At 38.9% G+C, this 26265-nt stretch overlaps 1 protein-coding gene across 1 annotated transcript; it reads right to left on the reverse strand.

Moving 5' to 3' along the window:
• Window positions 1-2212: 2212 nt before the first annotated feature.
• LOC149187889 (linoleate 9S-lipoxygenase-like) lies at window positions 2213-20696 on the reverse strand. Its single transcript, XM_089412894.1, has 9 exons — window positions 20217-20696; window positions 19813-20093; window positions 19471-19711; window positions 5584-5907; window positions 4953-5038; window positions 4751-4858; window positions 4344-4654; window positions 3073-3336; window positions 2213-2990 (listed from the first exon to the last, which is right to left on the reverse strand). Exons 1-9 carry the CDS (start codon window positions 20611-20613, stop codon window positions 2213-2215), a joined length of 2790 nt encoding a protein of 929 aa, XP_089269020.1. The 5' UTR covers window positions 20614-20696.
• Between the last annotated feature and the right edge of the window lie 5569 nt (window positions 20697-26265).

The following is a 26265-nucleotide window of genomic DNA, read 5'->3' on the forward strand; positions in this document are numbered from 1 at the left end:
ATGCTTACTTATCTTGCCTTAGAAATCTTTGCATGTCACTTATGTAGCATATAAAAATGGGTTAAGCTTTAGACTTAGTTACCGGAGAATCCACATAAAAACCATTTTCAGTGAACGTTTCAAATCCCAACTAGGATCCATCATCAGGGCTTTCTTGAACGCTGATAGTAGAAGAGCTTAATTGAGGGATTTAAATAGTTATGACCAGAGTAGATTTTAGAATGAGAAGAATGTCGGCTTTATTTTAAGAATATTAATTGCAGATTTTGAATAATTTTTTATTAATTATTGATGAGTTCATTTATTAATTTAAATTATTATTATAATCCTTAATCTTAATATCCCTAAACCTTAAAACTTAATAATTAATATTAATAATTTTAATAATTAAAGTAGTAATCATTATCATAAATATTAGTAATTATTAAACTAATATATCAAATAAGATTTTATTTTTTTAAAAGACATAGCATAGCCTCGTCATGAATTTAGATATCACACACATTTCCAAAATATATAAAAACTATTTCTAAAAATACTAGTTACTTCTTTTAAAGCCATCAATTTTTTGAGAATTCCTAATAATAGTGATTTTATCGGATGTTAATATTTTCTACACATTCTAGTCGTTTTATGAATGATAGGGATTGAGTTGCTTAATGCATTTTGATTATGAATTTGATTTATTATATATTATATTTTCATTTACGTTATCATTTTTATTCAAATTGAGTTCTCCATAAAAAAAAATCAAATTTTTTATAATGATTTAACAATTCGAATAATAATTTAATTGAAATATAAATTTTCATTATATAATATGATACAATAGATTATTTTTCTACCTTCTGATATATATTTAGCCATCATTTTCATTGAAATTGAGTTATCAACCATGTTTATTTTTTCAAAATCTTTAAAATAATTTAAGAATTTGAATAATAATTCAATTGAAATAGCCATTTTCATCATATAATATATAATTGAATTTTTACTTTTTGAGATTATGTAAAATATCTGCTATGATATTAAAAATGAATCACTTTTTTTTTCTTCTAGTTATGATATTGTTGTTCTAAAACATCAATAATATATCTATATATTTTCTTTGTAATAAACTCAATAAATTATTCCCATAGTGTGATGTTGGTGTTCCAAAAGTTCTACCTATTTTTTTTTGTTGACAAACCAAACAAATTGTGCAATCAATCTCTCCACAATGTTGATGTTGGTTTTTTAACACATAGTTAATATAACCACTTATTTTCTTTCTTTACTAATTTAGCAAGTTATGAATAAATTTAGCATTTTGTACAAAGATTTATTTTCTTGGAAATATTAATGTTCAATGTAATTATTCCTAGATTAATTTCATTTTGATAAAATCTAATTTTTTAATCACAATTTTGCTACAATTTCACAATTACCTTATTTTCTAGCAAATTTTCACGACTTAAATTAAATTAAAATCCCTTCAGTCAAAATCTTTATTGGATGGCATAGTATATTTTTATTCCCTCTAAACCTTTGCAAAATTTTAACATTAATATCTTCTTTTCCAGTCATGAAACAGTTTTACATGCTTCCTTGAAGTTATTTAGTTGTTAGTAAGGAAAATTTGCCGTAAATTCAAATCCATTTGTTAAAAAATCAATGCACTTTATTTTTCCAAATTAATAATTATTTTAGACTTGGTGTTTGTAACAAGAAAAAACATATTAAAAACAAACAAAAAAATGAAAACTCTTCCTTGTGAGATTTGTAAATTATCAAGCTATAATTAAATTTCAATTACTTACCAAGAATGAAAACTCTTCCTTGTGAGATTTGTAAATTATCAAGCTATAATTAAATTTCAATTACTTACCAAGAAGAATACAATTGAGAGATGTATATTTGTATTCAAATGAGTGAGAAAAGATCAAGCTAACATGAAACTAGCAACCTATCACTCCAAGGAGTCCCTCTCTAATTCCCCACACAATATCTTAGATTCCAATAGGTATTTGGATTGCATTAAAGAGGGACCATTAATATCTCTTTCTAATTCCCAACACAATATCTTACATTCCAATAAGAATTTGGATTTCATTAAAGAGGGAATGTTAATATCCCAAGTTCTAACAATATAGAGATTCAACATTGGATGGAGAAAATAAGGAGAGAAATTGATATTTACTTTGTCACACTACAAATATTAGTAGTCAGCGGTTTAAATGGATATACTATTAGGGACACCACGACCAGTGAGCCCACCAGACCTAGATAGATCAGTGGTGCTAGGATATAATAAGGTGTAAGGAACTAGAGAAGGACCAAGTCTATTCTTCAAATTAGGATTATTGTTTCTGGAAGTTACATTCTTCTCCACTTGCACTAACCTTGATGAAAATTGATTGAATGCTTCAGCTATCCCATTGTCATCATCCCATTCTGTTGTTGATCCATCTATTTGCCCTACATATCTTTCATCTTTTGCATGCTTTGACAATATCTCTAAAATGGCCATGACAAGGGTGGCTTGGAATGGAGTAGATACGGTTTTAAGGAAATATGCATCTACATCTCTCACCATCTCAATGTATTCTATAGAACCTTTCTCTGGAATAAGTTGTCTACTCGTGGTGGGAAGATTGGGCATGTAACCTCCATAAGCATATTGCCCAAAGTTGACTGCAGCATGATGAGCTGATGCAAGCCACATAATAGTGGTCACTGCTTCAACAACTTCCTCTTTCGTCTCCATTTTGTACCATCTATTCAAATCATCCTTGAGATCTCCATGCCCAACATTTACAATCTCACTCCACCAAGCTTGCAATTCTCGATCTCTTTTCATTGATGCATCATCCTTGTAAAAGAAAGTCAAGTAGTTTGAAACCCATTCTTTCATTGCAAACCATACTTCTAAGCCATCTACGGCAAATGGGTAGTCTTCAATCATAAGCCTTAGACCATGGGGTGCTCTTTGGTCTGGGACAGCCATTCCTCTGCATAACATAACAATTATATGTCAATATAGTATGTGAAAAATATTTAATGGAACAAACATTTTACTCTTTAAGAATAAACCTTTTAAGAAGATCGGCAGGCAATCCTTGTTCGTTAAACTTCCAATCTTTATATATCTTAGATGACATCTCCATGGAATATTTTCCTGGAGTAAAGCTTTGTTCTATAATTCCCCCTGCGTTTATTAAGCTTTGACGAGCAGCTTGATTGATGTCCATTGTATCAAGATAATGAGGTATCAGTAACTTATATAATGGATGCATTCTACTCAATTGTCTATGAGTAGCTATAATGAAAGGCTCCATTGATGCATGTGTTCTTAACCTGCACCAATAAACATAAGGAAAGTCAATGCAATAGCTTGAAACAATTGGATGATGTGTTATTAGCGAAAGGATAAAGATAGTTTCCAAAAGACATTGTAATTCATTAAAAAAAAATTGCATATTATGAAATGAAATTTAATCTAATCTCAAACTACACCCAATAAACAAAAGATAGTTTAATGCAATAATTTAAAATAATTGGATAAGGTGTTACTAGCAAAAGGATAAAGATAATTACCAAAGGCATTGTGATCCATTAAACAAATTTTGCATATTATGAAATGGAATCTAATCTAAAATAGGATAATTGTCTTGGGTATTTGCCCAAAAAGTATATATAACAATTAACAATTATTGTTGGAAGCTACTTCATCTTATTTTACATATACATTGAGTCGGTTTAATGGTCAAGGACAAATGTTTTCTAAATTCAATTAGGAAAGGGTATAGAGTAACCTTTTCTAAATTCAAATAAAAACGGGTATAAGATAATTATACCATACTGTATTAAGGCATAACTCTTTTCCCACAAACAAAAAACCTCATAACTCAATTTATAAAATTTAATAATAATAATAATTTAAACTCAAATAAGAAAAAAATAGAGTAACCTAATTTTTTTCACAAACAAAAGGTCTCATAATTCAATTTAGTAATAATAATTAAAACTCTGCGATTTGAAATTTATAATAAAAAAACTCCATAACTCTCCAACCATATTTTTCAATGGGTATATAATTGTTCATTTTACAAATCATAACTTTCCAATGAAAAATATTCAATTGAGTTCTTTTAGAAACTAGAAGTGAAAACACAAACTCTTTAGTTTTTGTTTCAAATGGTGTAATCGAAAACACAGAAATTTCATAACTATTAACATTCGAAAATTTCTAAATTAAAATAAAATATTATAATGTTATAATTATAATTATACCGATATCTTTTATAGTGTATTATACTATTAACAGTATATTATTTGGAAGGACATAAAGCAAGAATGTTTACCAATGACTGATCAATTGATGGTAACCCGCATCGTTGGCACGGGCATGAGCTTTTGCTAGCAGCCATAACGCTCCTTCTTCTGTTCCCTCCTCAGCAGGAGTGTACACGTTTCTAACACCTAATTCCTGTTCAGCAGTGGGAGGCAAACACAATTCAATGGCCACGGGCTTCAGCACTCCCTCGTTTGTGAGGAAGAAAAGTGTGCGACTGCCATATGTTTTACTCCCCTCCGATAGCTTATTGATGCGTTCAGCATAGAGCATGTATGCATCATAGTAGTCCAGAATAAAGAGCCTCTTTGAGGCAACAGCCTGCATCAACATAGATAGATTTGATTTATTTGAAATACTTATAAAAAACAAACCAATGGAGAACAGAGTATAAGATTGAGGTAAAGCGCGACGAACCTGCTGCACAGAAAGGCCCTCGAGGAACTTTTGTATGTGTTGCTCGGTGATTGAACTCTTCTGTGGGCCGTAGATATTTGGGTCCAAGCTGCTGGACGGGGGAAATGTCTGTCACATGTAAAATTTAATTATCGGCGTGTTTGAACAAAATGCCATCACAGATTTGAAGTACAAATGAGGTATCGAGTAGTAATTGAATTACTTGTAAGCATTGAATCGTCATCGGATTTAAACCAGCAAGCGCCTGCCTTGCATACTCAATATCGGACTTCCACGCGTTTTCATTAGCTATGGCAGTGAAAATTCACTTCAGCAAAAGAAATTTTCTGAAGAACAAAGATATGAACTAAACAGAGAAAATATATTAATCCGTTCTGACCTGCATAAACTTGAGGACGCACAAAATCTATCAGTGGATTGTCCTTGGCAGCTTCTAGTATTCCCTTGATAATCTGAAGAAGTTTGCTGAGGGAGTTACATAGACTTTGAAATCCCCGGACGTAGAGCTGTTCAATTTGTTCGAATGTTTTGAACGCAGTTTCAGAACCTTCCGTGATCTCAGGCACAATCAGATTGGCGAAAGCATTGATGGTGTGGGCTCCAAAATCAGTGAAATCCGTGTGAGGGAACCTTTCGTCTGGCGGAATAAAGGTCACTTCTGAACCACTGGGCCGGCTTTCAGATTTGGGATCTGCATTCAAATTTATTTCAAGCTCTAATTAGTAATATCAGCTACCATGTTATTCTCTCCTCCACCAGACTCATGCCTGTTGAACATTATAATCCCTAGCTGCAATTACGAACCTGGCGTATCTAATAAATTTCATTCTGACCTGTATAAACTTGAGGACGCACAAAATCTATCAGTGGATTGTCCTTGGCAGCTTCTAGTATTCCCTTGATAATCTGAAGGGGATTCTTCTCGTGCTGAAGAAGTTTGCTGAGGGAGTTATATGGACTTTGAAGTCCCTGAACGTAGAGCTGGTCAATTTGTTCGAATGTTTTGAAGGCAGCTTCAGCTCCATCGGTGATCTCAGGCACAATCAAGTTAGCAAAAGCATTGATGACGTGGGCTCCAAAATCAGTGAAATCCGTATGAGGAAACCTTTCGTCCGGCGGAATGAAGATCGAACTGGCTCGACTTTCAGACTTGGGATCTGCATGTAATTTTGAAGGTGTAAGGTATGCTATTCTATTATCCAGCAAGGACGTCCACGAAAGAGCGTCACAGAGCAAGGTCACGGTTCTGTGAAACCCAGATAATCATTTTTAAGAGCTTTAAATACAAAATATTTACGACATCGATGGACTTAAGCACGGGCTACTAAATGGTATTTTCTGACTGATAAATCTACTTTTCTCTTTGCATCTGTATGAAAGCAGTGACTACAATGTGTAGTAGCGCGCTGTACAGAGGCATTATAGTCGTTTAAATGCCCTATTTCAGAGGGGATGCAAGGGCATTGACGTCGAACATTTATGGCAGAATAGAATATTCGGATCGTATGAATACATTGATATAAAAGTAAACAAATATTAATGATAACAACTTAAAGATAAAACCTTCACAGATGGTAAAGAGAAATAAATATCTTAATTATTATGGAGCAACCATTTAATACTATAATATTTTTTATTTCAATTACAGAAAACCTAAGTGAATGATACAAAATGAACTATCGATTTAGGATGTTCAAAAAATAATTTAAAGAAAGATTAAATGTACGTTATAATTTAGTGGGGGTTTTAAATTATTAGATGTTTTAATGTATTTATATTTTACAGTACGAAGAAGTGTGCTTTTTTGTTTTCAATATTTTTTTAAATAAAAATAAAGTATCGAAATGAGAGTTATAATAAAAAATAAAAAATAATATATATACATATACATATATAGATATTTATTTATTTATTTGTTTTTTTATATTATAACTTTATATTAGAGATACATGTAGTCATAAATATATTGTTAAAAAAATAAAAATTATATATAAAAGGATAAAAAGAAAATATTAAAAAATATATAATCATGTTATATAAAATATTCAACGCCGGTTATATGTATAAAATAAATGTATACTTAAATTTTGAATGTGTTTTAAAGTGGAAATGTATAATTATTTTTATGTTTAATTAAATGTAATGAAAAAAAAAGAAGCATGTGTTTCCTTTTAAAAGTATGAATACTTTATGTGTTTCCTTTTAAAAGTATGAATGAATACTTTATTATTATTGTTATTGTAAAATTATTTTAAATTTGAATTTATTAAATCTATAAAAAAAATTAAGATTTTTTTAATTTAATTATATATGAAAAAATTATTTATGTATTATATTTATAAATATTATAATTTAAATATAGCTAAAAAAATTATGTCATTAAATTAATTTTTTATTTCAATGAATTTAATTAAAATTTAATAAAATAAATTTTTAATAAATAATTAAATTATATAATATGAATAATTTTTTAATTATAACAATTTAATATGATAACTTTTATTAAATAAATAAAGTAAATAAGTAAATAATTTCTCAAAAAATAAAAACTAATTGGCTGAATCTCTTCACGTCAGGTGGACACTCCACTCATCATTAGGGAAAAAGAAATCAGAGGGTAAGCATGAGCGTTGATTAAACCTATAGATTATAAGAGCACCAAAACTAGAGTAACAGTCACAAGGATTAAAAAATATTAGAAGACTATTGTTCATTTTCATTTTTTAATCCTTGTAACCATTACACTCTAGTCTCTTTCCTCTCATTATTTATAGGTTTGATCGGCTCTCATACTTACCATCTGATTGTTTTCTACTCTTTAATGATAAATGGAGTGTCCACCCAAAACTTTAGACAAGAAAAACTTGTTCATAGTTCATATCCAAAAAATTCAACAAATATAAATAATTGTGAAAATATTCACTTTCAAATAGAAATGGATTTCTAACTTATATTATAAACTTTTTCCCTATTTAATAACTTGAAAATAAAAAATACTAACCCATAATCTTCTTAATTAAAATTTTGAAAATAAAAAATAATAACCCATAATCTTCCTAATTAAAATTTTGAAAATAAAAAATAATAACCCATATATATATTTTTTTTAATATTTCACAAAACAATTGAAAAAACAAAAATATTAAATAAAAACATAAAATCAATGACACAACTTTTATATTACGAAGGACCATTTTTCCCATTGTACCCACCCAGTCAATTCCTGATATAAGACCGACAAAAAGTTTCCTCCCCCGCCAAATCCGTATCTGTATAAATTTCTACACTTACGAATTATAACTCTCCTCCGCCAAATCCGTATCTGTATAAATTTCTACACTTACAACTATAACTCAGTACTTACTACTTAAATCCCTCTTAAATTTGGTGAGAGGTTGTACGAAAATTTTCTCCGAATTAAATCCCTCTTAAATATGGTGAGACAGGTTGTACGAAAATTTTCTCCGAATTAAATGCCTCTTAAATTTGGTGAGACAGGTTGTACGAAAATTTTCTCCGAATTAAATCCCTCTTAAATTTGGTGAGACAGGTTGTACGAAAATTTTCGCGTATCTGACACTAGAGTGCTCCACCGAACCCGTCGGTGAAACGTTGAAGTGCCTACGTTGTACCGTCAAATTTTCGGTATGGACAGCTAAAATCCAACACTGAATTTAATTAAATCCAAATCTAAACATACAATGTGGAGTTGGGTAAAGTTTAATTAGACTCTAGGTTTTAGGAATATTTCGCAATATACTTGACAGGAATGAAAGCATGAGAATATTTCAAAATAGATTAGATAGGAATTTTTTATTTATCAAGGTTTAAAATATTTCTAAAATCAACCATTTATATAAAAATGGCTCTTCAATCTCCACATACTTGACTTGTTCAAAGTCCCAATGTGGCTCGTGCACAAGCTATAATAAATAGTTTTGCAAACAAACAATATGTGGGTCTAACTGCTAAGTGTGGGGCTAATTCATCACAAATCTGGTTGTCCATTCTTGGAACTCTATGTACACCTGTTGAGAGTCGAGACTACTCTAAGTACTCTTCTCGCTCTGGAAAAAATACCAGACCGGACATAGCTGGAGCTCTTGAGCAAAGTCAAACTATAATAAATAGCGCAAGTGTGTCCTACTGACGCCTCGAATCAAGCTTTTGTTGCGACATGCTATTGGGGGTTTTCTCCCCCATTGCTAGTAGGTTGATGGGTCGCACGCCCGGCACACATGTTAAGGTCTGGCAGATCTATCTTTCTTCCCCTCTTCATAGGAGGATGCGAAGCATAGCTCGACCAACGCCATCACTCTTTCCCCTTTAGGGCCAATTAGACCCTGCCTGATAATCGTCCCCGCATTCAGTTCCATACGCCCGCATATACGCTATCCATTCAGTTACATCCGCATTCAGTACGCCTTCTAAGTTTGATTATTGAGATCGAGAGCCAGATTCTGGTTATAGGGATGAAGTGACGGATGACCCAGAGGCAGTCCCCCGAATTAGCGTGATCCAGTTCCTGATTCTCGTGAGCTAGACCCAGTTTCTGTTGATCTTGATCCAGTTATGGAAGATCTAATTCCTTCGTGCGTTCCAGATCCTATTGATTCAGAACCACCATCGACAATAGGGACCAGCTTTGGGATTGATCCACAGAGGCGCTAGGTTAGGCGGGTAAGAGAGCTTTGCTCCCTGGTTCAATAAATGGATTCGGTAGCCAGCCCTTCCAAGAGTGAGGTGAGGCTTATTCGTTCAGTGTTTCATGCGTTCTCTCGATATGGCCCCTTAACCCATAGAAGAGCGTGCCAACGCGATCGTACCACCAGGTGGAATACTAACATCTCTGAAACTAAGGCATGTTTGGCTACGAGTATAAGACTAATAACATATCCGAAGATCCAGTTGGAACGGGCATCAACCAATGAAACAAAAGCCCAAATGCATATCATCCAATTTCATTGCCAGGCGTTAAACCACCAATTTCATTGCCTCCAGCAGCAGTAGCACCACTAACAACATCATCCCTAGGTGGTTAGCCATATTTTGAGATCGAGATCCATAGCTAGCAGCACCAAAGTAAGCAAACCTATAAGCATACCTAGGTAGAGTAGTTCCATACCCGCCGTTGAGCAGTTCCTGGCCCACTAGCAGCAGTTTCAGATCCTCCAGCAGAAGTTGAGTCAGTCGAATCAGCCAGCAAGCAATCAAGTAAGCCCGGTTCTTTCTTATCCCAGCCATCCAGGGCCCTTACTTCTTAGGGGTCACTCACTATTCATATGGTGAGGGGTTCTCTTTCTATGGATCGTACCAGAATCTCGTATATAGAGAGAGTCTAAATTAGGCCTTGATTTCTTCGGGTGTCAAGTTTCATTAGGAAAGCAAGGATCGGTGGATGGAAGGTAGGTGTCAGGTCGAAGGGAATCAGGTAGAAGCAGAATAGTTTCACTTGGCGGCGCACTGGAACTGACTAAGGCTGTCCATACCGTAAGGCTAGCACTCGGCGGCGCACTCTAAGTCCGGATGTAGACAACGGCTGCCAGGCTAGCACTCTATGGACACCCCTATTCTTATTTAAGGCAAGCAATTTCTCTCTATGAATCGACGGAAACCCAGCCCCCGACCTCCACCTTGACCATCGACCCTAGAATTCGACCCTTGAACCTGGTATTACCTCTTGGGATCGAGTACCATCCATCGACAGAGTACCGGCATATAGAGTAGTCCCAGCATCGACTCTTGGATTTCCTCTCCCTCTTGGGTTTACTTATTGGCCCCCCCAAATAAGTAAAAAAAGAGTCGAGCACCTAAAGGTCCTCTCCTTAACAGTCGAGCCTGCTTACGCATCCTTAATAGTCGAGTACCTAAAGGTCCTATGGTCGAGTACCTAAAGGTCCTCTTGTGAGCGCATGAAACTTGGCATTTACACTTGAAACGGAGTACCGGCAACAACTGGGAACAACTGGGTACGGAAAACAACTGGTCATGGGGGATATCCAACTGGAGGTCACTTACAACTCCTTCCCGGTCACGTAGTATAGGTAACGTATAATTTGGGACGAACACATACCTCCTGGAAACGGGGTATATCGAACAGGTGGGCACGTACAACTGGGTATCATCAACAGGGGGGATATCATTCCTGGGCCTGATGTCCTCTCGGCTGAGGTTGACCAGTGGTAATGAGGGGAAAGTGATCCTGGGTATTGTAAACGGGTGTCTATTTATTGGCAACCATCAATCGGCACTGACAGGGGCTCTCCTATTATTGGCTCGAGTAGCGGTTAAGATGAAGTGCTATCCCTGCACTATTTAGCTGTTGTATTATATAAGCTATTATGAGAATTTATCTATCTATGTGTCACTCTTCTCTGTGTAGTAGCTGTATGTGTAGCTGTAGTAGTAGACCCTGCCCCCCCCTGTGAGTAGGCAGGTGCGGATGGAATGTAAGGCGTACTGAAAGCGTATGGAACTGAATGCGGGGCGTGGGTGGACCTACTAGCTCTCCTAACTATTTGATAAGAAGACTGGTGGGTACGACTATTAAGATAACCCGACCTCCCCGGGAAAGAGACCCTTCCCGGAAAAGATAGATAAGCACGGGAAAGAGTCTGTATTTCCTCAAGCGTTAGAGATAGAAGCACGGGGACTAGTATCAACGACTATAAGCCATCCAGCCATCCAGTTTCTTTTATAAGCCGTTTGCTCATGGTTGTACACGACTATTGCGACTAGTCTCCTAGTATCAATGACCCTTGAGATAAGAAGGTCTTCCTTGGGGTTATGTTTCTCATTGTCCCTCTTATTCTTAAGGTAAAGAGACTGGCTTTCCTAGAGAGATAGAGAGGCTGGCCTTCCCACCCAGATTGGCTATTCTTTAGAGCCCACCCAGATTGGTATTGGGTAAGATTAGTTACTGATCAGTAGGGATCTTACTGAGTGAATATGTCCCCTATATATTGAAATGATCTATATCATCAGATAGAGACTGGCTATAGAGATAGAGAGGCCGGCCTTCCTATAGAAGAGAGGTAGATATATTACAGTAACCCTCCATCCATCCATTCACCATCCATTATGAAGGGCTAACCATCCATAAAACCATTATGCTAGTGGAATTGAGTAATTGACTTTCGAGTGCTTGCCTACACTTGCCTACAGGAGAAAGTTCGAGTGCTTGCCTTACGACTTGCTTTATCGAGTGCTTGCCTACAGGAGAGATTGAAAGTGCCCGTAACTGGTGCAAAATTGAAAGGAATAATAACGTATAATAAATGGATACGACGGAATATCCTCTGGTGCCAAGCTAGCAAAGTAGCTGGGTAAGATGCTAACGTCGCGGGCCGCTTTCCGGTTTTCAGGTCGTTTCAATTCGGAATCTAGCCCTGTCTCCTCTGGGCTCACTCTTTTTTGTACCTCGCTGGGGAACTATATTCATTCATTCAAGGAGTCAAGCGATAGCGATCACCCACACCAAGGAGGCAAGCGTTAAGCTGGCAAGCAGCACACCTTCGCAGACACCAGCACCACAGAAAGTGGCTAAACCACGCCACGGAGGCAAGCACCCGACAGCCCACTTTGAATACAACACCTATGTTCACTTCAACCGTCCAGCAACACAGGTATACCTCATTCGTTCCACCTTTGCATACGAAACTTTTTGGGCATCTCCCGGCTAGCAGCTGAAACAAGCAGATAAGCCTTATCTCATTTCTCTGGGTGCACCTAACAACACTATATTATTCGTTGGCATTCGTTGGCAGTTGTCCGTCCGTAGTTGCCGTAGTTGGCGTATCCGTTGTAGCTGCCGTAGTTGCCGTATTCGTTTGCCGTAGCCTGTTCCCACCCTCCGAGCTATGGGTATGGGGTCCTTAATGTGGATTGGTGCATAAGTATTGGTCCCTGAAGGCTTAATGTGTGAACTGCGAGCGTAAGGGGGGGGTGGGTATAGGGTTCAGAAGGCAAGTACTACGACGCTGGTAACACGGTTTCTTTTCACCTCTCTCATCAACATGTCCTAGGCGAATAGAATCGACCGATGCACCTCACTCACTAACTCACTAACTCACTTGTAGAATTGTAAATGAACATGTCAACTTCGCTCCTTCCTCTCTCGATCACCTTTGCATACAACTCTGGTTACTGATCTTGACAAGCAGCCCCTCACCTTCGCATTATACAACAGAACCTCCTGTGGAGTGATCATCCCGGCAAGCTTTTCTCTCTTGGTGCACCTCACACGTCTAAATCTGCCCACTAAAGACGAGCCCCCAAACATATATTGCTCAGCTCGCCGCATCATTACATATATAATTTTATATCTGTTTGTATACGATATTCTTAAAACATGTTTTCGACCCCGTGCCTCTGTACCTCCCCTTCTTTTCTATCCCTGTCTGTCTTCCCATCGATCCATCGAAGATGCGTTCCCTCACTCAATTGCTCTCCCTAAGGTCTAAGCGCGTCCCAAGTAAGCATGATTTCAGGCAATGTCAAAGCCCGTCCTGCCCTGCTATCTATCTTTCGAATGCCCTTGCCTCTAAGTTTCAGTAATATGGGTACGTCCTTCCATCCTTCCAAGATCAGGGGTATGGCTGGAGTTCCTCAATCAAGCAAGCTATCTACTCCCTCTATTCGAGCAAAACCGTCCATTCAATCCAGCGAAGCCAGCCATTGAAGCAAGAAGACCAGCCATCTCATCCAGCCCATCCAGCCCGATAAGATAAGTCTAGTGCAGTAGCTAGCTACAAAGCATTAATGAAGCAAGTGGTATAGGGAGGTTTTGGACATTCTCCCTAATAGATTGGCCATTGAATTTACTTATTGGGTGGGGGGGCGGCGGAGGTTAGGGAAGTTTGACTTATCATTTTCTCATATCAACTTGGCGGATAACACCCCTTCTTAACAACCCATCTTGACCCCTTTTTCAGCTTACTTTTTCATCTCTAATGGCGTGTGGATCATAAGGCTAGTCTGAGTGTGTAAGATGGATGGAGAGTATGCCTGCTTGAATGATTGATTGATTGATGGAGAGTCTGCATAGATGTTACCGCGAAGTGGGCATCGGGCTTTCTTTCAGTATAAGTTACCAGTTCAGGTACCACGAAGTGAGCTTTATACAATGAGAATATCTATAAGAGATAGAACCTAGGAGGATCTTGAATAAGAATATTTTCAATAAGATTTCTTTTCCCTTCTTCCTTTTCATCAAAGTAAGTGGTAAGAAAGCCCTGTTAGTCAGGCCTTTCTATTAGATATCAGATTCTCCTTGCCCGATGCGGACAAGCGGGTCAACCTCCCTTCTTCCTTTATTTTCGATTCAGGTGCCCACTAGCAAAAGGTGCTAGGAATTGCGGAAATTAATAGAGCAAGTTTCCTAAATGGAGGTTTTGAACCCGAAGATTAATGAGGATTGGTAACTGAAAGCTTAATGAGGATTGGGGAATGTGGGAATGGGAGAATGGTAGAATGGGTATTAATCGTATGGGACTCGTGCTATGGGACCGAATAAATCTATGCTATGTAGTGTATCTACGTATATCTCTATCTGTGTTTTTCTGTTGCCAATGTCCTATGTGCGGTTAGGCACCTTTTCCGTATCGTTAATATCTTCAGTGAACTGAAACAGGTAGGAACCTAAAGTTCCGTCTCGTTAAGTGAACGGATCTAGGTAGGAAGGATCTCGGTAAGCTCTAGTGCCATCGCTTGTTTCGATCTCTCGTCGTCTTCTGTTGGGAAGGTGGGTTAATTACTGACCTCCCTCGTAAACCTGTCCTGGGTGAATAAGTGAATCCACCTCACCCACAAGTGTTTAATTGTATATAACCAAGCCGTTGTCGTAAACCTCGCTCTATCGATCCACTCACCTTTGCATACAGGACCTCTGGCGAAATATACCAGCAGCCAGACCCGGAAAGCATATAAGATAACTCTTGCTATCGCGTTACACCTTTGGCATACAGAACCTCTGCATATATCGGTAAGCACCACATCTACCGGCCAGCATAAATATATATACCACCGGAAAGCAACAGCTCATATAAATTATATCCTTCTATTGATCACTTAAAACGGCAACTCCGTCCGTTGGCCCTTGAGCTACTACTAACCTCCACAATGTGTGTCATCAATTTCATTAATAACTCCTCATCAGTGACCTCACAAACACTCGCTCGGTATGAGATATGTTTTAACGTATATAGACTTCACCCTATTTGGTATAGGGTTAAGGGGGTATAGTTAGTTGGTTATGGCAAGGTATACGTGTACTGTGTGGCACGTTGCTTGGTAGACGTGGCCTGGGCGGTATCCTCTCCTCCTTCCTTACGCGTACTGGGCCTTGGTTGACGTGTGGGGATGCGTAATGGGGATGCGGGAATGCGAACTGAATGTGGAAGGCAAGGGCGAAGCCGCTTGTCCGCATCGGGCAAGGGTAGTTTGGGAAGGTTGGGTCAGAAGAGAAGGGGTGTATGGATCAAATCAAGCAACAGGAACATGGTCTGGGTAGGAAGATGGGGTATCAATCAAGTTCATCAAGTAAGAAGGATCAAGCAACACTACTAAACTAAAGAGAGGTAGGTAACTGGTAAACGCTTAGAAGCGACTACGTAACCACCTAGCTCTGCTTTTGTCCAGTCCAGTCCAGTAAACATGCCCCACCCATAAGTGAACATGCGCCACCATAAGTTGGGAATGCTGGGATGGATAGATCAAGTTCATCAAGTAAGAAGAATAAAGCACCAACACTAATAAACAAAGAGGTAACAGGTTGGTATAATCGCGTCTATAAGCAACTACGTCTCGCACCACCCCCCCGCCTACCTAACCTAGCTGTTGTGTCTTGTGTGGTAATGTTTTTGGGCAGGAGTATACCCAGGTACCCACCAGTAGCTCTTTATTCCCAGCCAAGTGTGTCTTTATTTCAAAGCCAAGTGAGCTATCCCAAGCAAAGTAGGTGATGAGCTCGGGCCAAGTGGTAGTGAGCAGATTAGGGTAAGAACAGGGCTTAATCGGAACATAAATCAGTGAACATCGACCAGTGAACATCCTCAATTGGGTAACCTCCTCTACTGGGTAACCTAAATAAGTTAACAACCTACCTTTCTCCTCCCTCGACCAGTGAACCTCCCTCAATTAGTTGGGAACAAGGGTTCTAAAGATAGCATTCATTAATTGTTGGTAAAATATGTAACCGGGGTTCTATGGATAAATAAAGTGAATAAAGCCAATCAAGCGCTGTGTGAACTCTTGGGATGTATGGACAAGTAATCAATTTGCAGTAGGGTACAAGCCTAAATATAAAATCCCTAAGGCGGAAGGTAGGGGGCCAGGCATATATCTAAGTTGAAGCAAGCCATTGTTTCATTAGCCCGTCGTGTCATATCTTCTGCCCGGGGTTTCTTCGACCTTTCAAGTTTCTTGTCCGACGACATAATTTTCTAATAATCAAGTTGCCAAGTAACTCAAGCAGTAATAATGAAATGATTGCATTATATATTCTATATGTTATTATACAAGAATAAGCTAAGCAACTTATCTAATGCTTTCTTTTTCCTCCCCCTCCTTTATCTCAAAATCATATTGGATTGAAAGCGAACCTATCTAAAAATTCTTCCAGCAGCATCCCGGTATCCAAGCCAAGCCAAGTAGCCCATCAAAGTGGTTGATCCCAGCCAAGTGTTTTTTCAAAGGTATTCCCGGCCAAGTAAGCATATTCAAAAAGTGAGGGTGAGCATCGCATCATATTCCCATCCCAGGTGAGCGATCCCAGCCTACCTAGTGGGTGAACCCGTCAAAGTGTTTTAACAGAGTAGGGGAAGTAGGGCAAGGCCAAGCAAAGTGAGTGAGCAGAGTATTATTCCCAGCTAAGTAGTATTATCCAAGTGAGCATCGTAGGCTTGTTGGATTGCTTGGCTTGCTTGTTGGTAAGTTGGTAACGGACAATAGCTTTTTTTCCACCCGCGCTAAGGTACGTAGTCGCTTGTCCGCATCGGGCAAGGCGGGATCAATCTTTTATAAAGGAAATCTTCTCAAGAGGTCGCACGGTCTAATCACGTCATAAGCAGCTCCGTGTAAATAGCACCACCCACCTGCCTGTTGTGCCTTGTGTCATAATGTTTGGGCAGGACCCCAGCTCCCGTCCCAGGTAACATATTCCCATCCCGGGTAACAGCTTTCCTTCCTACCATCCCAGGTAACATTCGCCCAGGTAACATCCGTAGTCCCAGGTGAGCATAGGCCAAGTGAGCAGGATCCCAGCAAAGTAGGTGAGCTAGTCCCAGGTTTTCTAGGGTAGGTGAGCTAGGGCAAGTGGGTGAGCTATTCCCAGCCAATTGATCCCAGCCAAGTTGTTTACAGGTGGGAGTGCTTGGAGCGCTTGGTGGGCAGGTTTCACATCAATCAGTGAACATCAATCAGTTGATGCAGTGGTCCTGCGGCCTGCCTATCAGTTCAAACCTACCTCCTTCCTAGGTATTCTGGTTAGGGTAAGTAAGCAAGACATCATCAACGGGCAAGCAGAATTATCTCTAAGGGTCCCTCACATGGGTCTAGGTCCGCCTGTGCGTGTTTGTTGGCAAAGTAGGCGATGGCGGCCTTATAGTCGAGAGTTCGGCAAGCTCACCCTACCGGGCCTATTTTGCCATTTTCACTTGGCGGAACTTCTTTCAATATAATTGGTCGAGCCTGCTTGCGCATCATGAATGCATAATGACATATATAATATATCGAATTCATGACTGGAAGAAATGCATAATGACATATATAATGAGATATATCTATTTGTATACGATATTACGGGTACGATCGATGATTCGAGCTACGATCCCATACGACGCTAAAGCGTAATTACATATATAATATATGCATTCACGCTCTCTCGATCGAATAATGAATTCGATAGCATAATTACATATCTAATATATGCACTGTGGTCTGCTCGAGAAAGTGTCGAAATGACGCGTAGAGATCATAAGAGCGACAATGACGTAATGACGTAGAGAATGGCTTTTAGGGGAAGAAATATAGGACCTGTGCCGGTCTTATCTGACTTGCCTACGCCGGGCAACCCAGCCAGTAATGAATGCATTCATTGCTCTCTCTTTGGTCGAGCAAGCGGTTCGTCCCCTCATCCTTGCCCCGCGAAGGGAGATCAGGTTATCCTACCTAAGGTCAGGATATCCCTTGGGAAGGATATCCCTTACGTTATGCTCAGGTAAGCAACGTAGATCTATAGTTCATTCTGGGATCACCTCCATTGACAATGCATATATTATATGTAATTATGCATTCTAGGGTGAGCCAGCCGAACTCTCGACTAAAAGGCCGCCATCGCCGCCATCGAGATCTATTTACCCACCCACCCAGCGAATACCCGAGCATAGGTCCGGGATGGACTCACTCTGAATATGGCGCCGCCATCGAGAGGTACGTTTAGTGGCTCGACTACGCCGGCGAGAAAGCGCCAACCAAGTGAACCATCAGTAGCGGGACGTTCTGTCAATCGGGGAAGGGACCTGGAGATATCAGAAGTGAGAATGCTGACATGAGTAACGATGAATCATGTGAAAAGATCGCCTGCCGCCAGTTCCAGGATTTCGTGTTTGTAGCGACCTGCACGAATAACGACTAAAGCAGTGAATTTCCTTCTCCGTGAAGATGCGGAGTACCAATAGAGGGTCAGAATCCGTCTTTACTCTCTCTTATTGGTGGGCGAGGCGTGTTCGTGCGCTGTCTTCTATTCTGTAGAATTCAGGAGCTAGTATAGTGGGCTAGGCGTGTTCGTGCGACCCGCTGTCTTATATTCTAAGTACTGTTCACTAACAGTGCTATAAGGTAGGTGGGCATGGTCCGACTGAGATGAAGCTATGGTGGAAAGACGAAGGCCTCCAATGAGCGGAGCAACTGATACGTATAGCCTCAAGTGGTAATCTCAGTTCACTCCTTCCCTGATTACAGGCCCGGTAGGGACTCACTATTCATATGGTGAGGAAAGCGCCCTCTCTTTTTAGTCGAGAGTTCGCTACCTCACCCTCCGGGTCCTCAGCTGCGGGTAAGATTATCAGGCAGGGTCTAATTGGCCCTAAAGGGGAAAGAGTGATGGCGTTGGTCGAGCTATGCTTCGCATCCTCCTATGAAGAGGGGAAGAAAGATAGATCTGCCAGACCTTAACATGTGTGCCGGGCGTGCGACCCATCAACCTACTAGCAATGGGGGAGAAAACCCCCAATAGCATGTCGCAACAAAAGCTTGATTCGAGGCGTCAGCAGGACACACTTGCGCTGCTGGGTGATGCGGATGTGGATGTGGGTCTAACTGCGGAGTGTGCGATTAATTCATCACAAATTTAGTGGTCCATTCCTGAAACTCTATGTACACCTCGTGAGACTCTCTTTTTAAGTACACTTTTGGCTCTTAAAAAAAATCATACCGGACTTCTGGCTCTGAAAAAAAGCCAGACTGGACATAGCTGGAGCTCTATGTACACCAGTGGAGACTACTCTAGGTGCACTTCTGGCTCTGAAAAAAATACCTTACCAGACGTCCAAGTCCAGCTGTCCACCATTCCCGGACCTCTATGTACACCTGCTGTTGAGACTACTGCAGGTGCAATTTCGGCTCTTTGAAAAAACAAAACAGACGTCCATTGAAAAACTTGAAAATATGGTGCATATAAATCCGAATCCTACGATAGGCATAAGGAGGACTAAATGTTAAACCTGTTTTACATGGTGGACGGCCCGTCCTGCATCTTCTAGGATATGGGAAGTCGTTGGATCCACCCAACACTGGTCTCAGCAGCTCTGGGCTGCTGTCAGGGTCCCCAATGTCGTTATAGACATCATAATCGTATATCCGATCATATACTTTCCTCTCTCCCGTTCCATTTCCTCGTAGTTCCACCATATCTTGCTCCCTCAGTTTCTTAAGACCTTCTGGTGTCTCTTCGGGCAGGTAGCTCTGATCACAGGACTCACTGGTCAACATTAACCTAACCACCCATTCTTGATTGAAGCGAAGACCTTAAGCTAGAAAACAATCAACTGGAAAAGAATGCATACCTTATTAGAAAAGAAAATACGATCAGTTTTGCTGATATCATAGGGTGTAACCCACGAGTTGCACTTAAAGCGCAGTTTACCTTGACCAGGGATATCAAGAGTTAGAGATTTGAGAAAGAACTGTCGTGAATGCATATTCCTTATGAGGAATGCTCCTGGAACTCCCAAACCAGAGTTCCACTTGAAGCTGATTTCGTAGTGTCTGTCGGTAGCAATGGGTCCATCGAAGGGACTCCACTTTAAATAAGACGCTTCGCCAGCTGTTTTTCCGAATCCCGTTTCTGCCATAATACATTCATTTGTACGCAGATTATAACAACAGAAACCTAAAATGTAAGGTTTTATAGAAAACGCCGTAGAAACCAAAAAGAGGGGAATATTAATAAATGCAATAGCTGATTTACCTGGATCAACCTGGTCGCTGCTCACCAGCTGGAGAGACACTCTGTTGCCTATCAACTCGGATGCCTCATCGGCCAAAATTGCAGGGTAATCAGTAGCGTTGAGAATAGATACCTCTTGCAGTATCACTTCTCCAGGAATTGTTTGCTTTATGGCCTCTTTAGAAGAGCTTTCTGTTGCAGAGACGCCTTTTCTTATATTGAAGGCAAAGGTACTGCACTGGGCTTTCCTCTGCTTCAAAACCATATGTTCAGAACCAGCTGAGAATTGCGCGTGGTTTCTCCATGGCAGGTTACTGGAGCAAGCATAAAAATGGCAAAAACCAGATGCGTTTTGCCTCTGCCTCCCAAAATAGTTCAGAGTAGCCATGGGACTCCCTAATAGACTCTTTGCATCCATTCTCTTCCCTGGCCGTTGTCGCTTTCTGGCCTGGTTGTCACTCACAACATCAGTTCTGCTAAAACAGCCTTGCCCTAACAGAATTTGTAAAAGTTGTCTATGCTTGCTGTGGGCATTGGTGCCTTTTTATAGATCGTGGGTAGGCCGTGGGACAGGGTTAACACGTTTTCTTTATGCCTTTTAATAAATACAAGGAATACGACGTTTTACCTCCCGTTGATAATATGAATGAGGAAGTTCCTATTTCCACCTGTATAGGTTTATTAATGAGCCCTGACATGCGCCCCTGATAGCCAGATCTAACACGCCCGCGGTTATAGAGGTGGAAAAAAAAAATAACGCCGTGTTACATAGAGCTATCAGGGGCGCATGTCAAGGCCCATTAATAAACTTATAGAGGTGGAAATAAGAACTTCCATATTTATCTAACCCTTCAAAGATGAAAAGTTTTAAACCAACCAAGAATATAGGATGGTTTGTCTATCAACCATTATTAATTTAGCATTGACAAATATAAATTATAATTATTTGTGCAATTTTTTTGAGAGCATAATCTCTAACTTCAATTGGAGGGGCTAAGTTGCACTCTAAAACAAAATTACAATATAACAAATTAATTTTTTATTTTTTTTTCTTTGAACTTTCTATTATTAATTGAACCATGATTTAAATGTGTACACTACAATGTCTCCCCTATATTCTGCTCTATATTACTTTAACCTTTTATTATTTCTTAATTAAGTTGACATATAAATGTTAAACATTTATGCCTACACATCTACCCCTAATGTTTCCTTCACAAGTTATATTATTATTTATTTTAAGCCTTTATTATTATTTAATTGAGTTGATATGTAAATGTTTACAAATATTTTGCGTCTATAAATTGAACACATTAATATAAATTCAATATATTGAGCATAACATGTAAAAATAATTACATAATTTCTTACATTATACCTACACATCTCCTCTATACTCGCCTATAGAGTGCATGTCTGTTAATGAGTATAAACATTTGAATATTGACTCAATTTAAAGATGTTGTAGTAATTGTAAATGGCTCATATATAAGAAAAAATAGATCAATTCAATTAATTTTTTTAATTATATTTTTGTTTCTACATTTAAAATTACAAACAATTTTTTCTCAAAAATTTATAATTTATACATATTACATTAAAATGAATTTAAATAACGAATATTCGTATTTTAAAACATATGTGCATAAAAAATTCAATATTTATAATTAAAAAAATAAGTTAATATTATAAAATCAATATTATGCATTTCATAATTAAAAATTATAAAGCATGTAATCATATGATTAAGGCTTTAATAAAATTAAAAATATGTTTGTGAGAGTGAAATTTGTATAAATATAAATAATATTATTAAGAATCAATATAAATCTATTTATTAAATATTCAAAGTGAATCAAATCTCTAGAGGTGTAATTTTTTCCTCAAATATTGCAATTAAAATGAGGTTTACATTTTGAAAGATTTGATCCCTTTTGGCACTTGGTAGAACCAAAATTAAGATGGATCTATGTTGGTTTTAAATTAAAAATAAATAAATAAATAAAAAATAGATATATTAATTTATCATATCTTGATTAAATTTAATAAAAAATCATAACATAATATAAATTTATTATATTATAATTTTCATAAAATTTTGTACTTTATTGATCATCCATCTTAAATTTGAATCCATCAAACACTCAAAGAAATCAAATCTATTGAGGTGCAAACATTTCCTTAAATTTTGCAAGGTTTTCACATCATGAGATCTCATCCCTCTCAACACTTGATATTTCCAAAGTTAAAATAGATCTAAACTAATTTTAATTAAATTAATATTATACTTTATTATTATTATTATCAAACTTGATATTTTATGTGGTATATTACAACATCTCTTTTGTATTGAACTGTAATATAATTGTAAAAAACTTTTTAACAAAATAAAAATTCAATTATAAATTTATTTATTTTATAAATTTTTTTAATAATAATAATAATAATAATAAAACTCCATACATCCATGCAAAAATAAGAAAGAGTGAACTTTTGGATAATAATAAAAAAAAAAATTAATAAGAGATTAGTTCTCATAGTCATATAAAAATATAAAACTAAAGACAATAATGTTTTGCATGATTTTAAAAGCGCATTCTAAATGAGTTTATGGAAATAACTTATTACATGTAGATATTATCATTAAAAGAAAACAAACTGAAAAATTTGTTAAATTTTGGAATCAATCCCCGTTCTCCTCAAGAATATTCACAAATTGGTTTTGGTTCTCATGTTGTTATACCATTCCTAGAGAGTTTCAATTTGATTTATACTAAACACATCTAAGTCTCTCTGCAAAGTAAACAATGAACAGATCCTTGAAATTTTGAGGGTTAAAATTGACATATTTTTTTATTAATTTGTTTTAATTTTAATTTTATTTTAAATAGTTTAGTCGAGTCAACATAACATTGCATTATATAATTTTTGAGTCGTAAAGTGTTTTTGAGCGTAATTATATTTATTTGAATGAATATAAAGATAAAATACACAGTAATGTATTTTAAAAAATTTGGAAATATATATAATTTGTATATAAGGGGAAAAATTGACATAAATTTATGAAAACTTTTAACTTTTAAAAGTTTTAAAATTTTGATTTTCTTACAGAATCCAATACCCAAAAAATCCAGTGCCCCCGGTGAGGGGCAGGGTCGAGAGCCCGATGGCGAAGGGCCAAGGTGGAAGGTGGAAGGATGTGGTAGGCCGAAGGCTGAAGGTGGTAGGCTGAAGGTGGTAGGCCGAAACCAAATGTTAAAAAAGGATAACCTAAGGGCGGGGTCGAAGGGGCTGTCTAGCTGGCTGGGCCGAAGGGCCGACAGGGCAAGGGGCTGGCCTTTGAAGGTGGTACGCTGAAGCCAAAGGTTAAAAAAGAAAAGAGAACCTGGGTCGAGGGGCAGGCCTATGGAGGTGGTGGGCTGAAGCCTAAAGTTGAAAAAGAAAAAGAGACCCAGGGCCGAAGGGCGGGGTCGAAGGGGCTGAGGGGATAGGAGATTAAAATTTAATCTTGTGAAGCTGAACTGGTTGAAAGCCCATGGCTTATAGGCTGATGGATTATTTATTTATATGAAAAAGATAACCCAACAAGGTGGGGCTTGGTGGATGTTTGGTTGGAAGGTGGGGTGATGGGGCCCCATCAAGGTGGCCGGCCACCTTGATGGGGCCCCATCACCCCACCTTCCAACCAAACATCCACCAAGCCCCACCTTGTTGGGTTATCTTTTTCATATAAATAAATAATCCATCAGCCTATAAGCCATGGGCTTTCAACCAGTTCAGCTTCACAAGATTAAATTTTAATCTCCTATCCCCTCAGCCCCTTCGACCCCGCCCTTCGGCCCTGGGTCTCTTTTTCTTTTTCAACTTTAGGCTTCAGCCCACCACCTCCATAGGCCTCCCCCTCGACCTGGGTTCTCTTTTCTTTTTTAACCTTTGGCTTCAGCCTACCACCTTCAAAGGCCAGCCCCTCGGCCATTCGGCCCTTTGGCCTGCCAGCTAGCCAGACAACCCCTTCGACCCCGCCCTTCGACCCCTTCGACCCCGCCCTCAACTTATCATTTTTTAACTTTTGGTTTCGGCCTACCACCTTCAGCCTTCGGCCTACCACATCCTTCCACCTTCCACCTTCCACCTCGGCCCTTCACCATCGGGCTCTCGACCCTGCCCCTCACCGGGGGCACTGGATTTTTTGGGTATTGGATTTTAACCAGCTTCAGCCTACCACCTTCAGCCTTCGGCCTACCACATCCTTCCACCTTCCACCTCGGCCCTTCGCCATCGGGCTCTCGACCCTTCCCCTAACTGGGGGCACTAGATTTTTTGGGTATTTAATCCAATACCCAAAAATCCAGTGCCCCCATTGAGGGGTAGGGTCGAGAGCCCAATGGCGAAGGGCCGAGGTGGAAGGTGGAAGGTGGAAGGATGTGGTAGGCCCAACACTGAAGGTGGTAGGTTGAAGCTGGTAGGCCAAAACTAAAAGTTAAAAAAGGATAAGCTGAGAGCGGGGTCGAAGGGGCTGTCTGGCTGGCTGCGCCGAAGGGCTGAAGGGCCGAGGGGCTGGTCTTTGAAGGTGGTAGGCTGAAGCCAAAGGTTAAAAAAGAAAAGAGAACCTGGGTCGAGGGGCAGGCCTATGGAGGTGGTGGGTTGAAGCCTAAAGTTAAAAAAGAAAAAGAGACCCAGGGCCGAAGGGCGGGGTCAAAGGGTCCGAGGGGTCGAAGGGGCTGAGGGGATAAAAGATTAAAATTTAATCTTGTGAAGCTGAACTGGTTAAAATCCCATGGCTTATAGGTTGATGGATTATTTATTTATATGAAAAAGATAACCCAACAAGGTGGGGCTTGGTGGATGTTTGGTTGGAAGGTGGGGTGATGGGGCCCCATCAAAGTGGCCGGCTCAAGGAGGGGCCCCATCAAGGTGGTCGGCTCAAGGAGGGGCCCCATATTATTATATGATGCATTTGGCCCAATTCAGGCATGAGGGTGCCATTTTTGGGCTCAATTGCCCAAAAATGGCACCAAATTGCCTGGATTGGTCAAAATGCATCATATAGTAAGATGGGGCCCCTCCTTGAGCTGGCCACCTTGATGGGGCCCCATCCCCCACCTTCCAACCAAACATCCACCAAGCCCCACCTTGTTGGGCTATCTTTTTCATATAAATAAATAATCCATCAGCCTATAAGCCATGGGCTTTCAACGAGTTCAGCTTCACAAGATTAAATTTTAATCTCCTATCCCCTCAGCCCCTTCGACCCCTTCGACCCCGCCCTTCAGCCCTGGGTCTCTTTTTCTTTTTTAACTTTAGGCTTCAGCCCACCACCTCCATAGGCCTGCCCCTCGACCCAGGTTCTCTTTTCTTTTTTAACCTTTGGCTTTAGCCTACCACCTTCAAAGGCCAGCCCCTCGGCCCTTCGGCCCAGCCAGCCTGCCAGCTAGCGAGACAACCCCTTCGACCCCGCCCTCATCTTATCCTCTTTTAAGTTTTGGTTTTGGACTACCACCTTTAGCCTTCGACCTACCACATCCTTCCAGCTTCCACTTTCCACCTTCCACCTCGGCCCTTCGCCATCAGGCTCTCGACCCTTCCCCTCACCGGGGGCACTAGATTTTTTGGGTATTGGATTTTTTCAGAAATACATATGGAGTGTGCTTTAACATATGGCTAAACAATCACGTTGGAACTTTGTGTCTTCAAATTTTATTTTTCAGTTATTTTGTGAATGAGCTCTATCAGGATCCCTCACATATGGGATTATAAAGAATTAAAAAAAAAAAATTAGATGAAAATAATGTTATATTATTTAAGGTGGAGATTTATGGAATTAAATTAAATATATTGAGGTCTAGATTGATGGGATTAAAGGAAATATAATGATGAGACCTATGTTAATTGTAGGTATTAATATCAATCATATGAGGGAAAGAAATATGATATTAATTCAAATATCAATGGCAATTATCAGAAGCATGATCATCATGGATACTAGCGTCACCAAATTAAAAAGTTAGGTCTCTAGGATCGAAGACCAACTCTTTAACATCAACAACATACATGAACATGGCTCTAAGAT

Source organism: Pinus tabuliformis, chromosome 3_1, assembly GCF_031772625.1.
Source record: "Pinus tabuliformis cultivar Carrire ecotype Pingquan chromosome 3_1, CPIR1, whole genome shotgun sequence".
In the NCBI taxonomy this organism is placed as follows: Eukaryota; Viridiplantae; Streptophyta; class Pinopsida; order Pinales; family Pinaceae; genus Pinus; species Pinus tabuliformis.

Excerpts from the sequence above, each read along its gene's own strand:
- LOC149187889 (XM_089412894.1), bottom strand. The coding sequence starts at position 20,613 with ATGGATGCAAAGAGTCTATTAGGGAGTCCCATGGCTACTCTGAACTAT. Across the intron at positions 4,655-4,750 it reads AGGGCCTTTCTGTGCAGCAG|GCTGTTGCCTCAAAGAGGCT; the intron begins GTTCGTCGCGCT and ends ATGTTGATGCAG. Across the intron at positions 3,337-4,343 it reads CATCAATTGATCAGTCATTG|GTTAAGAACACATGCATCAA; the intron begins GTAAACATTCTT and ends TTATTGGTGCAG.